This window comes from Bos taurus, chromosome 8 (assembly GCF_002263795.3).
Source record: "Bos taurus isolate L1 Dominette 01449 registration number 42190680 breed Hereford chromosome 8, ARS-UCD2.0, whole genome shotgun sequence".
Classification (NCBI taxonomy): domain Eukaryota; kingdom Metazoa; phylum Chordata; class Mammalia; order Artiodactyla; family Bovidae; genus Bos; species Bos taurus.
In genome coordinates this window covers 112,054,764-112,067,587 of record NC_037335.1, presented here as the reverse complement: position 1 = coordinate 112,067,587, position 12,824 = coordinate 112,054,764, and the positions used below count along the sequence as shown (strand labels likewise).

The window sequence follows — 12,824 nt, the reverse complement described above, 5'->3', positions numbered from 1 at the left end:
CCTTCAGGAGGACATCGCCATGAAATTCCCAGGGTGGGGCGGTGGTTAGAGAGACACAGGGCAGTGGGGTTGTATTGCTCCAAGGTTTGCTCACGGCCCAGAGTGGCTGGGAATTGGGAACCACGGGCCCTGGCCTGGCGAAAGGCCCCGACGCAGTCTCTGTCCCAGGAAACGCAGGTTTGCAGTTCTGGCACCTTGCTTGTGATTTCACCATTGCTGCTAAAGTCCTCATAAGGACCCCACACCTCCCTGTACAGCACACGGACTCCCACGCTAACGCCGCCTTCACGAGGTGACTCTGGGGCTGTGCTACCTGTGTGATTGAGGGCGGGGAGTGCAGCGCGGCAGGCAGACACGAGGGGCCGAGGGGCCGGCGCTGACAAGGGCGCGCGCCACACCCGCTGAGCAGCCGGCTTTGCATTGGCTTCCTGGGACCTCAAGGCTGGTGTCGGGGCACAGGTTGTCCTCTGACCCCCAGAGAATCCCTGCCTCCCCTTACTTGTCTGATCTGCTCCCGTTTCAGTGTAAAGGGCTGTCCTGCGGTCCTTTCCCAGTCCATGATGCAGATCTGGAGTTTTTTCCCCCAAATATTCTTGAGTTTCTCCCAAACCATTTGGTGCCAAATGTGTGCCCTGAGCCTTGGAGAGAGGGCAGTGTTGGAGCAGCAGGCTCTGCACCCAGACACCAGGGCCTCGGGGCAGTTGGGGTGTCCCGGTCACGGGCGTTAATTAGCAGGGGGCTGTGGGCAAGAGGGGAGAGTGGCAGGCTCCGCAATCACAGTGTTTCCCTGGCTTGGTGCCCCTCCCCACGTGCATTTTGATGGCATCACGGGGGAATCAGCTGTTTGTGAGGGTCTAGGGGCCTGGGCAGCAGGTATAACAGGATTGCTGGGGTCTTCTCTCCAAGGACGGGGAATTGAGGGGCTTGCACACCCTCCTGGAGAGGACTGCTATTATCATGCCGTTCTGACCCACTGTTTGCCCGGAGTTGCTGTGGGGCCTGAGGGCAGGTGTGGAGTCAGACCACCCACAGGGATGGCCTTTGGGGGATCAGGCATGCTTTCCCTGGCAGTGTGGGGACCATACTGCTCACGAAGGGGCTCTGGCGCTCTTCTCTTGGGCAAGTGCCCCGCTGGTGTGGGCAAGTGATGTTTGTTTATGAAAGTGTGGCTGCTGCCCCTGCAGGGAGGTCTGGATGCTTGTCTCCCGTAAGCTCATCCGGTATAAATCATCGCTGTGGATGGTCGTGTCCCCAGAGGACGCTGATGCCCTGAGTCCAGAACTGACAGGACCCAGTGGGAAACTGGCCTGTGAGGCACCCTTGAGTCAAGGTGACGTGGTGCTGGAGGGCTGGGGGGCTTGTCCTGTGACCTCATGAGGGAAAAGAGGGGTGTTTGGACCCGGACACAGAGGAAGGACATGTGACAAAGGGCAGAGACAAGGCGGCGCCCCAAACTGCCCTCCCCACCCGCAGCCCACCCATGTTGTGACCTCTGACCTCTGACACCAAGAGGACAAACTCTGTTCAACACCGAAACACAGGTCGTGGTGTGTGTCAGGCAGCGTAGGAAACTGACACCATCGTATCTGTTCATCAGTTCTGGGCTCCTCATCCACATTTCCCATTTTCCTATACTATTTCTGTTTTTAGATATGAGCATAACTGTTCTGTGAGTGTGGTTTTTTCTTGCCATGAGTTCAGGGGCACATCTCGGGGAGCAGGTGAGAGTGCAGGGGGCCCCCGACACTGAGGATGTAGGGCAGAGGTGCTGCAGGAGTGGGGACACGGGGCCTGGGCTCCTGGCAGGAGGTGACAAGTGTGGCTGGGCGTGTCCTCACCCAGCTGGGCCCCTGGCTGCCCACGAGGGCTGCTCAGGGTGCCTTCCCAGAGTGAGGACCCAGCAGGCAGGTGCTGAGGGCAGCAGAGGGTGAGCCTGAAGGACCCAGGGCCACGGAGCTCAGCAAGGGAACTGGGGTTCGGATGGGGCCTGCAGGGCACCCTGGGTGCTGCTCGGCCCTGCGCCGTCCCAGGTGGGAGCCCCCACCCGTGTGCTGCGCACATGTGGGCCTGCATTGACTCAACCAAGCACTGGGGAGCCTCGGCTCTTGCATCGTGGTAACCGAGCATCAGCCATGGGCCGAGTAGCCTCGCACATCCAGTGACCCCGGACCTGCAAACGGAGCAGCAGCGGATGGATGGACATGCACACGCTTCAGGAGGAGAAAGTCTGAAAACATCAAGCATGGTGGCATCTCCCCAGGAGCCTGCCCCCAGCCCATGTGGTCTCAGGCCCAGGAGGCCGGCGCTGTGACCCAGCAGCTAACATTCACCGGCCCTGTGGGATTCGCGGTTTGGAACAGATGTTGGATCTGAGTTTTTCCCTTCTTAGTGCTTTCTCGCAAGTACTGAAATGTGGAGGTTGGAGTAAAAGAGTTCATACATCTGAGGAGCTTGCAGGGGCAGCAGTCAGTGCAAGGTGGGTGGACAGGGGATGGGCCGAGGTGGCCAGTGTGAGGCCTGCCCCAGAGAACAGGGCCTGTTGGCTTCCTTCTCTCCTCCCAAGGAGGAAGACTCTGATTACAGAGTGAAACGGGGGCCTGGCTGGTTCCCCCAGAGGAGTACCGCAATCACGGTGAGTCAGCACAGGGTCTGCTCCAGGGAGATGATCTTCACGCCTGCAGCATCTTCTCCTCCAGAGGCCTGGGACCCTCCGCCCTCCTCACCTCCTGCAGATCTCAGAGAATCCAGAATGGAGGAGTCTCCTCTCGTAAGTGAGCTGCCATGATTCCAACATCATTCCCTCAAACAGAAAACTACCAGCTGGGCTGGAGGCCCTGCCACGCCTTCTGTTCCCTCCACCCCGCTGCCAGGAGACAGTGGGAGCCGAGGTTCGGAGAAGGTGGGAAGGGGTGCATGATGGCCCTGGGGAGAGGCAAGTGTCCAGGGGCTGGACAAGAGCCCAGTAGGAGCGGGTGCAGGGCTGGCCTGTGGCCAGACCAGCACGCCAGGGCTGCAATGCTGTGAAGTCCAGATTTACCTCCAGCCAGTCTCTAGCCAGGAACCCTGGGGCTGCTTCAGTGTCCCCTGTCCACACGTGGGGTTTGGGCAAGGGTGGCCATGGTCTCAACCTGAGAGGGAGCCCACCTCCATGCTCCTGGGCAGACAGCGACCCATCCGCCGAGGCCAAGGGTGGTGGGCGCTCCTCCTGGTGGGATGGCTGGGTGGGAAGAGGTCTGCCCTCTTCACTCCCTCTCCCTGGGGTCCATCCCATGGCACCAGGCTTCTTTCGTACCTGCCCTATGGCAGCCTTGGCCTTGGTCTTGCAGAAATACAGACAGACAGACTGAGATGCTGGTGGTGCACGGACAGTGTGCCCAGACACTCCTTGGTTGTCCAGCTTTCTCCTTACTGGCATCTCTGAAATGGAACTATGCAGACCTCAGGGAGCTGTGGCTGCTTGTTGACATAAATTTTGGTAAAAAAACAAAAAACAAAAACTACGGCTTTTCCACATCACAGAAAGGCAGGTGCATAAAGGCTGTCTTCTTGGACTCACAAGCATCCCAAGTGGACTGCATTTCCCAGCATCCCATGCAGACTACATTTCCCAGCATCCTATGGACCAGGTTCCACCCATGGGGTAAGAAGGAAGTAATCTGTGTTCCCTGACTCCCAGGGGGATCCTTCGCATTCTCTCCGTCTTGGGCTGTGGAATGAAGACCACCCTTGAAGAAGGTGCTGAAGGTGACTGAGCCCTTCTCTGGTGTCCCCTCATCTTGTTCTGTCCTGTGAGCAAGAAAGGAACCTCCAGTGTTTGGAGTGGTTGTTAAGGCTGCGTATCCAGCTCACATTTACGTTAAAGGAGAAGGTTGATTACAAAAGTAACTCATAGAAGTCACTCACTATGGTGACATTTTTACCACAATTCTCTTGGGAAACATCAAACACAATAAATATCCTAAAAAAGGTGATCTGTGCATTTATAAAGGACTGTGAAAGTGAAAGTGAAGTCGCTCAGTTGCGCCCAACTCTTTGCGACCTGTGGACTGTAGCCCACCAAGCTCCTCCGTCGATGGGATTCTCCAGGCAAGAATACTGGAGTGGGTTGCCATTTCCTTCTCCATAAAGGATTGTAGAGGAACTGAAAACAAATAAATTAGGTCATGTGGTCCAGGTGGGAAGAAGTTTAAGAGGGTCTGGGAGGTAATTTTTTAAAAAATTATTTAGATGAAGCCCAGTGAGGGACGACTTACTTCTAAAGTCACTTACTTATTTATTCATTAGGATTAGAGAATCTTCTATTCTACGTCAAGTGGAATGAGACTGAGGTGAGTGCACAGTGCGGCCATTTCACACACAGCAGTGGATCCACAGGCACAGAACCCTCCCCAGCCCCTCCCTCACGGCCTCTGTCTCTCCTGCATGGGAGGCTCCACAGTTTGCGTAGTCCTGACACCCCCACTCAGGCTGGGGGGCCTTTCCAGTCAGCTGAGCCATTGCCCCCACCCCCCGGAGGCAGGTGAGACCCTGCCAGAGTGTCCTCTCTCCAGCCCTTCCCCTGACACCTCTGACCCTGATCCTGGAATCTGACCCAGAACCACTCCAGGCACCACCTCGTCACGTGTCTGGTGAGATCCTGGTGCCTTGGTCAGTCTGCATCTCAGGATCCGGTCCATCAAGTCCCTGCGACTGCCCTGTGCCTTTAACTCTTTCCATTGCCTGGTTTCTTTCCTTCAGATAAAGCTCACTTCCAGCTGCCCCTTCCAAGAACGCCCTCCCTTGCTCCTGAGAGGCTACACCTACTCCCAGGTCTTGTTCCTCATCTCAGCTGCCTAACTCAGCTGCCTTGACTCAGCCAGTCCTAACGATGGAGTGAGCACTTCCTAGAGCTTCACAGAAGCTCTGCTGAGGAGAAAGGGGGTAGGAGGAGGCCCTCCGCATCCTTATAGGGAAGACATGAATGGAAACGATTTCACAGCAGATGGGGGCATGGGCACGCAGAGGGTGTGTTGGTGTGGTCACTCCCCTGAAGAGGAAAGCAGGGCAAGTGGGCGTCCTGGGACCGGAAGCCAGGGCAGGTGCCCCCCTTTCATCTACGGCCCCTGAGAAAGTGGCCCTTCATCATCTCACTGGGTGGTCATGGCTTGGAGGGAAGAAAGCACCAAACAGGAATTTCTGTCTTTGTCTACTCTTCTGACTCTAAAAGCTGCTTTGCTCTTGTGGCATGTGGGCTGTATAAACAGCTTGAATCTCAAGCCACTACCTGTGTCTTTCTGGGATGCTTGTCCACACCCAGGCCTCAAAGTCTGAGGAACCGTCAGTGGGTTCCAGACAGTTGGCCGGGCCCAAGGACTTCACGGGGGGAGGCATCAGGACCCTCTGCTAAGCCCGTGTTTGTGCCTCAGCTGGGTGCCAGCCAGGGTTGCGGTTCTCACACCACCAGGGAACAACATTCCATCTATACAATGAAACAAATGAAAACTTGTTCAACAGCTGAAAGGTGCAGGCCAGCATGCAACAGGACACGACTCAGCCTTCAACAGGAAGGTGGCCTGATGCTGGCTACAGTGTGGCGGGACCCGGGAGCTGTGCTGATGGAGATAAAGGCTCATGGGACAGACAGCCTGTGATTCCCCCTAGCTGAGGACCAGAGAGTCCGACCCGCTAGACGGCGGTGCCAGGGGCCAGCGGGGCTGGGAGAGTGCGTTCAGTGGGCACAGGGTTTCCCTCTGGAGGTGAGGGCTCTGGGGGTGAACGTGCCTGCACAACAGTGAGACTCTACTTATCGCTCGCGAACGGGACACTTAAGAGTGGGTAGGACGGTAAATGTCATGTTGTGTGCTTTTTACCATAATTGAAAAAGTGCAGGTCAGCTCTCCCAGGGTCCTGTTCACCCCCTAACCCCCTGCACCCTGTCCCCCAAGACACATTTATACCCAGAAGGAGGACGCCCGCCACCTGCCACCTGGGGGTTCCCGCCACTCTCCACGCAGCATGCACGTCCCTTCCCTCCTCAGAGGGGGCAGAGGTAGCGGGTCAGACCGCTGAGTGAGCGTCACAGAGAAATGAAGTATTAAAATCTCCGCGCGGCCCCGCCCACAACAGGCAGGGCCCCGCCCACTGTGGAGCAGCCTCGGATACTGAGGCTCCGCCCCTTCGGCTCCGCCCACCACAGGCAGGGCCCCGCCCACCGTGGAGCAGCCTCGGATACTGAGGCTCCGCCCCTTCGGCTCCGCCCACCACAGGCAGGGCCCCGCCCACCGTGGAGCAGCCTCCCACAGGCTCCTCCCTCAGTGGCTCCGCCCCCCGGCTCTGTCTTACTGTGGAGCCGCCGGAACACAGCTCTGCCCCCGCTGCTAGACCGGGTGGGCTGAGGGTTCCTGCCCTGGACTCAGGGTCTCCTCCTGGCACCCCCTCGGCGCCCTGGGTGAGCTGTCTGCAGACCCGAGGGTGCATCACGGGGATTCTGGACGGAGAGATTCTGCGGAAGCACAGTCACGGGTCTGTCTTCACTAGACCTGCCCCTAGATTCCCTCCCGCTCCAAGACGGGGGAAGCCCCCGCCTGGCCAGACACAGTGCGGAGGAGTGTCGGTTAGGGGGAAAGAGAGCGGGAAGGGTAGAGACCAGGAGAGCCGGGGCGTCTTTATGCGATTGCTGGGTCCGGGAACCTGAGTGTCAAGCCGGAGGGTAAGCAGGCGTTGGGGGTGCGCGGAGGGGCCCAGGGTCCCGCCGGGTGGGAGCGCCTCAGAGTCAGGGGCCCGGGTCCGCCCACAGGCCCCAAGGGGGCGCTGAGTGACCAGCCTGTGAGGGGTGCACGCTGCTGGGTGGCTCCCCGCGAAGGTCACTCTTGTGATTCTCGGGCAACAGTTCAGTCAGAGGCTTGGAAACAGCACGAGGAGCAGTTACATTCATGTCCTCAGGTGATGTTTCTGGTACCCGAGAGTGTGTGTGTGAGTTAAGTCGCTCAGTCGTGTCCAGCTCTTTGCCGCCCCATGGACTGTAGCCTGCCAGGCCCCTCTGTCCATGGGGTTCTCCAGGCAGGGACACTGAAGTGGGTTGCCATGCCCTTCTCCAGGTACCCCAGTGCTTACATGTCATCAGAGAAGTGCAGCTTGCTCCCATCTGTGTCTGATTATGGCTTATCTGTGACCCTTACCCATAGGTCACGTAGGCAGGACTTAAAATTTTTTTAAATGTTTTTGATTGCCAGAGACTGAAGGAAGCAGGCACTTTTTGGAGGACACTTTGGTACTTCCTATCAACACGTGAAAACTAGCATTTCCGCCTCTGGGACTGTGTCCTGAAGACGCCCTGGAACAAGGGTGCACAGGTACCAGCAGAGGGAGTTCTCTCGGGTAGCACCCCGTCTAGAGTGGAGTTTGGGGGCGCAGGCCAAGCCCTCCCGCTGGCAGGGAGGGCAGCTCTGAGCAGAGTGAGACGTTTGTCCTGCCAAGTGCCTGCTGTGGCCAGCCTGGCCGGGTGTCCGGGTGCAGGGCTGGCCCCACCCCACGCACACAGCCATGAGCACTGTGATCTGTTTCTGCCCAAAGGAAGAAGCCAGTGTGTGCTGCGGGTCGGGGGCCTCTGTGTCTTTGGATGCAAGCCTCTCTGTTCAAGGGCGCTTTCTGAAGGGAGATGAGGGGACTCCCCACCCCGCCTTGGGGAGAGTCAGGGAAAGACACTCATCTGTCTCTTTTGGCCCCTGAGTTTCTACCTGAGCAGGAACTTCTTTACAATAAAAACCAAACTTCCTAAAGAACGTTAAGGCTCATTGCCGCATCATTCCTTTTGGCTTATTCTGTGTTTGATGTGGTTTTGCAGATGGAGGTGAAGTGCCCGGGGTTTGAGGTTAGAGAGTTCATGAGACCCCGTGGGTTTATGTCATATGTGAGGTGCTGTGTCTCCCGCCTCGCTCCCAGAAAGCTGGGGGTGGCTGAGATGTGTCCGCATCAGTCATTCATCCTGATGCCTACGGGGGGCCACTTGCCTCTTCTTCTGAGTCAATGTAATTGTATATACATATATTTCAAAATTAAGCAAATAATAATCGGGGGGGGGGGTGACTGGATTTTTTGGAGGTTTTCTGATGTATCTGATGAGGCTCCTGTAACCACGTGCCACCTTGTCCTTGAGTGGGATCTGTTGGCCATATTCAGCCAAAACGAATAATTAAACCCACAGATACTCTTGTGAGTGTGTGTGCATGTGTAAAATGACAACCTGTTTCTGTGGATCCCAATCAAAGGCATTGGGAAGCCTCTCCGTATACACTGATGTGGTGGGACAAGTGTGTGCTCTGCAAAATGGGTCTAAATTTGCTTCTTCCTTCCCCGCGCCTCGGCATGCTGTGAGCTGGTGTGGGTTCGCAAGTCCTCGCTCCCCCACGCTGGCACGCAGGGGGGCAGGTGCACTCACCTGCGGTGGGTGAGGAAGCTGCCGCTGACGTGCCCCGAGCCGTCGCAGCCGGGCGTGGGGCAGGACATGCCCTCCGTCTTGACCGACTTCCAGGAGAACTGGGAGCCGTTGAGGTAGCCGTCCTTCTGCCTCTTGGCCGCCAGCGGACACCCGGACGCGCTGCGGTGCGAGGCGTACTTGCCGGTGATGTGGCCCTGGCCATCACACCCGGGCACCGGGCACCTGGGGGCAGAGGGGGCACGTGACTGTCTCGCCCCCAGGTGCCCGGGCGCCCCGCAGCCAAGTCAAAGTAACCTAACATGAGGGAAAACCCAGCATCTTCTACTCCGGTTCCGGTGGGATTAAAACAAAACAAAACCACTCAAAGGCACCACCTAGTGGAGACGTGAGGTAGTTCACCCTCCGGGAAACTGGTCCAGGGAAGGTCCAAGAAGCTTTCCTGGAGTAGAGCGTCCCGGCTTGGGGAGGGATGCCCACACCGCGGGAGGAAGAGAACTCGTTTGTTGGAGCAGCTGGGGTGCGGGTGCCTGTCTGAGAGGCACCGCTTTGAGACAGGGTCTCAGCCTTCGGCAGGAGATGTGCAAACTCAATGGGAAATTGACTTTGGGATTCTTTTTTAATGATTATTTTATAAACCTGTTCTCAGCTTCTCAGCTCCTATTCTTCTCAGGAGCTGGAGAACACCTATTTGTTTGGCCGTGTTTTCTAGACCACAGGATTCCCCTCCAGCCAGACAGGGGTGTGAGCAGCAGAGGTGGTTTAGTTACAAGGTACTCCAGGAGCACTTTTTTATTTTTGTAATAAATGGGAAGCTCACCAACTGGAGCTAAAGTTCAGCAACAGCCTAATCAAGCAGTGCTTCTGAAACCTCTCTGTCACGGGTTATGTGAAGCGCCGGGACTTACAGCCAAACCACAGGCACGTTTTTACTTTAATTTTTTGGTTTGTTTTCATCAAAACTTTTCTCCAAAGACACTGAGTGAGATTAAAATTTCAGGAAAGTGGCATTGGACCTATATCACAGGTTTTTGAGGCTCACTGGGAAGAGGTTCAGGGCCATTGCCTGCAGGGAGAGGGTGGGGTGCTGGTCTTGTACCCCTGATGATCTCCATCCTCCTTAGCAAGAAGCAGAGGACGGACAGCGGAATGACTTGCATAAGCGGGAGACTTAGCCGTATGCTGGGTGTTGTGGTTAATAACGTCGTACTCGCTCATGAATCTGACAGTGTATGTAAATATGCTCAGTATGTATGCAAATACACCCAGTAAATTAACTCTTTCTCCCCGTGAGTGGTAGAGGGACGTTCCTTGTAACCGGTTGTACACCCCAGACGGATGGACATTCGGCTGTCACCTCGTCTGTCACTCGGAGGGTGCTGTGCGTGGTTCTGCTCTCAAAGCTGTGACCTCGCCCTCGTCCAGCCGCTCCGAGCCTGACCTGCCCCAGCCGGCAGCCCCCAGCCCTGCCCCCGGCCCGCGCACCTGATGGGCTCCTGGTCCTCCTTGTCCTCTTTGCTCTGTGCTATCCTGATGCCGCTCTTCTTGGCTCTCGGGCAACCTGAAAGGCTAAGGAGACAGGTGACTTCAGAAGCTGGGCCTGCACCTTTACCCTCAAGCTCCTTTCACCGTTGATGGTGCTTTGACCCAATTTCCTCTGGAAACTGGTGCTCCTTGGAGTGAAGACAAAGTCCCGGGGGAGGGCCCATTCGGGCGCAAGAGAACCTTGGGGGCTTCAGACACTGCAGGTCTCCCAGAAGGGCACCCAGAGCCTGGTGGGGGGAACTGGCTCCTGTGCGGTCCAGAGCCCCAGGAGAGGCGGGACTGGCTTGTGGCGGTGGGGTGTTCTCAGAACAGCGGGGCTACAGTGCGGAGACACACAGGCCCCTCTTCCTTTCTGCAGCCGTGCCTGCAGACGCATCACAGAGCCCCCGAACCTGGGAGGGGTGTGCGCCTGCCGTCCGGCCCCATTCACCTGATGTACGACTTCCTGTGGCACCTTTGGAAGACGCGGTGCAGACTGACCAAGCTGATTTTATTTAATTTTGGAATTTGGAGAACGAACAGCTCCCATTATCTAAAGGAAATTTTCCAGCTGGAATGTCTATATGATTTTTCTTTCCTGTTCAGCAGTAGCTAATACCAGGCTTTTCAGTGTGAAATTATATAGAATGACAGGGAATCTTTGTGAGGAACCAGAGAACCGGGCCCCGGGCGGTCTCTGGAGCTGCCCAGGGGGCTGGCAGCGGGGCCCGGCGGGGTCTGGGCGGGCGTGCCGCTCTGACCCTCGTCCTGACTTTGTCGGGGCTGCGTCCCCCGAGCACGCTGGTCCTCAGCCCCTCACCCCATCACTTCCGTCTCCCTAGCCGTGTCCCGCGCTTGTGCAGCTGCCTGGCTCCTCTCTGGGAAGCCGCACCTCCTGGCAGAGGTTGGTCTGAAGCCCAGACCTGCGCCCTGGGGCTGAGCGGTGTCGGCCTGTCCTGCCTGCCTCCCTCTTGTCCTGCCTTCCCTCCTCCACCCTGAACTTCAGGGGGAGGCATGGCTCTGGGCCCCCGCTGCCGAGAAGGGGCTGGGAGTGAAGAGAAACTGGAACAGAACCAAAGCAGAGCAAGTGGTGCCGCAGGGAGCTCAGTCTGGACGTGACTCTGACTCCGAGGAAAACCTGGCTCTGACACAGGGGCTGGACTGGGATCCTGGCATCACGTCCAAGGCGGGAGAGCCCACAGCCAGCTCTCCCAGGCTCTCCCAGGCTCGGCAAGTTTCTCCGAGGCTCTGCCAGGCCCAGCGAGGCCAGCCTATGGGCAGGAAGGGGCGCTGCTCTGTCTGAGTGACGGTCCTGCATGCTGGCCCTTGCCCTGAGAAGCTGTGCGTGTGGCCGTCTGCATGCAGAGCTTTGTGGCCCACGTGAGAGCCTCTGGATGGGGCCAGTGCCCCCCAGAAGGCTGCCAGTCCTGATCTGTGCTGGTACCGGGGAGCCTGGAAGGGGGCTCTCTTTCCTGCTGGTGTCTGCGCTTCCTCAGGCTGGTTCCCCCGCCTCCCCGGGACTGGGGGACACGTCCACCTCGGGGCAGGGAGGACATGGGGCTCTAGCTTGGTCTCCCCAAGCTCAGGGGACCAAGTGACGCATCTCGGCCCCGTGCTTCCCCCGTCCCCAGGGAGGGCAGGTTGTGTCCTTATTGTGAAAGAGCGGATCGAAGGTGCCTGGGAACCAGGACCAGCCCTCGCGGGCTGCAGGGGCCCTGTGCCCTGTGTTCACACCCCGAGGGTCAGAGCAGCCCTGGAGGAGAGTGCAGCGATTCATGGAAATGCTCTCGGCACAGATGGGAGGGTCCAGGGATGGGTTCCTGCAGCGCCGTCCTGGTGGACAGCCTGGAGCCTGCAGGGTGCCGCTGCCCAGGCGGGAGGGTCCCGGGGACTCAGGCTCCTGCTGCGCGTGCTCCGGGCCACGAGACTGTAGTCCTGGGTGGGGGGGGTGGTGTTGGGGAGCCTGCGGGGAGGACCTCCCAGAGACGTTGCTGTGCCGGCGCATCTGGAGACGGCCGAAAGGAGCCAGCCTGGAGCAGGGTCAGGGAAAGAAGGCGGTGCCTGGAAACAGCGCCTTTGCCGGAGAACTGAAGAAAGGGCTCTCGTGGCTGTGGTTTGAAGACTGGACACTTGGGACGTGGCCTGAGCTCCTCCGTCTGCAGAGCGAGGTCTCTCTGCCGACATCAGAGGAGACAGAGCTTCTGATGATGGGTTGTGTTTTTTTGATAGGACATCAGAGACGGTCAATACTATTGATTACAGTAAGCTTAAGAAAGCTTCAGAAGTGCTAGAGAGACAGCAAGTCACACCACCATCCTAACTGCAACGAGAGTCACAGCCTGTGTCGGGCGGGAGGGCGGCCCTGCCTCTCCCTGAGGGAGCGTCTCAGGCCGTCCAGGGGCGGTCCGTCCACGACCAGCCGGGACATCGGCGGTGGCCTCTCAGCCAAGTCCTGCTTCCTACAGCTAAGCACTCAGAGCCTGTTTCCTCCAGTGGAGACAGACACGATCCTCCCGCTGCTCAGGGTGCTCTGAGGATGGCGGGGGGCACATTTCCTGGTTCCCGGGGCAGCGTCCAGGACACAGCCCTGGGGAGAGGTGATGTCCGAAAGCAGACGACCTGCCTCTGGTGGGGGCGTCGGGGAGCCTGAGGGTCAGTCCTCTCCTCCCTGGAGCCCAGCACCTCACCTGCCTCTGGTGGGGGCATTGGAGGGCCCGAGGGTCAGTCCTCTCCTCCCTGGAGCCCAGGGAGAGGCACGCACATCTCTTCGCGGTGTGCTTTGCGGACCTTGCATGTTTCACGAGTCGAAGGTTGCGGTCGATCTGAGTCTAACAAGTCTACAGGCTCCATTTTGCCAATAGCATCTCTCACTTCATGTCTCTGTGTC

At 58.0% G+C, this 12,824-nt stretch overlaps 1 protein-coding gene and 1 long non-coding RNA gene across 3 annotated transcripts in view; one reads left to right on the top strand and one right to left on the bottom strand.

Moving 5' to 3' along the window:
* The window catches only part of MYT1L (myelin transcription factor 1 like), a 421,026-nt gene that overhangs the window by 19,822 nt on the left and 388,380 nt on the right, over positions 1 to 12,824 (bottom strand). For both annotated transcript variants that reach the window (XM_024995855.2, NM_001078012.1), the window contains 2 exon segments: positions 9,899 to 9,982; positions 8,417 to 8,638 (listed from right to left, as the gene is read on the bottom strand). In XM_024995855.2, coding sequence (XP_024851623.1) covers positions 8,417 to 8,638; positions 9,899 to 9,982 — 306 coding nt within the window.
* LOC112447856 (uncharacterized) lies at positions 6,180 to 7,762 on the top strand. The gene is made up of 3 exons (XR_003036144.2): positions 6,180 to 6,688; positions 7,212 to 7,331; positions 7,552 to 7,762. It is a non-coding gene; the product is annotated as an uncharacterized lncRNA (long non-coding RNA).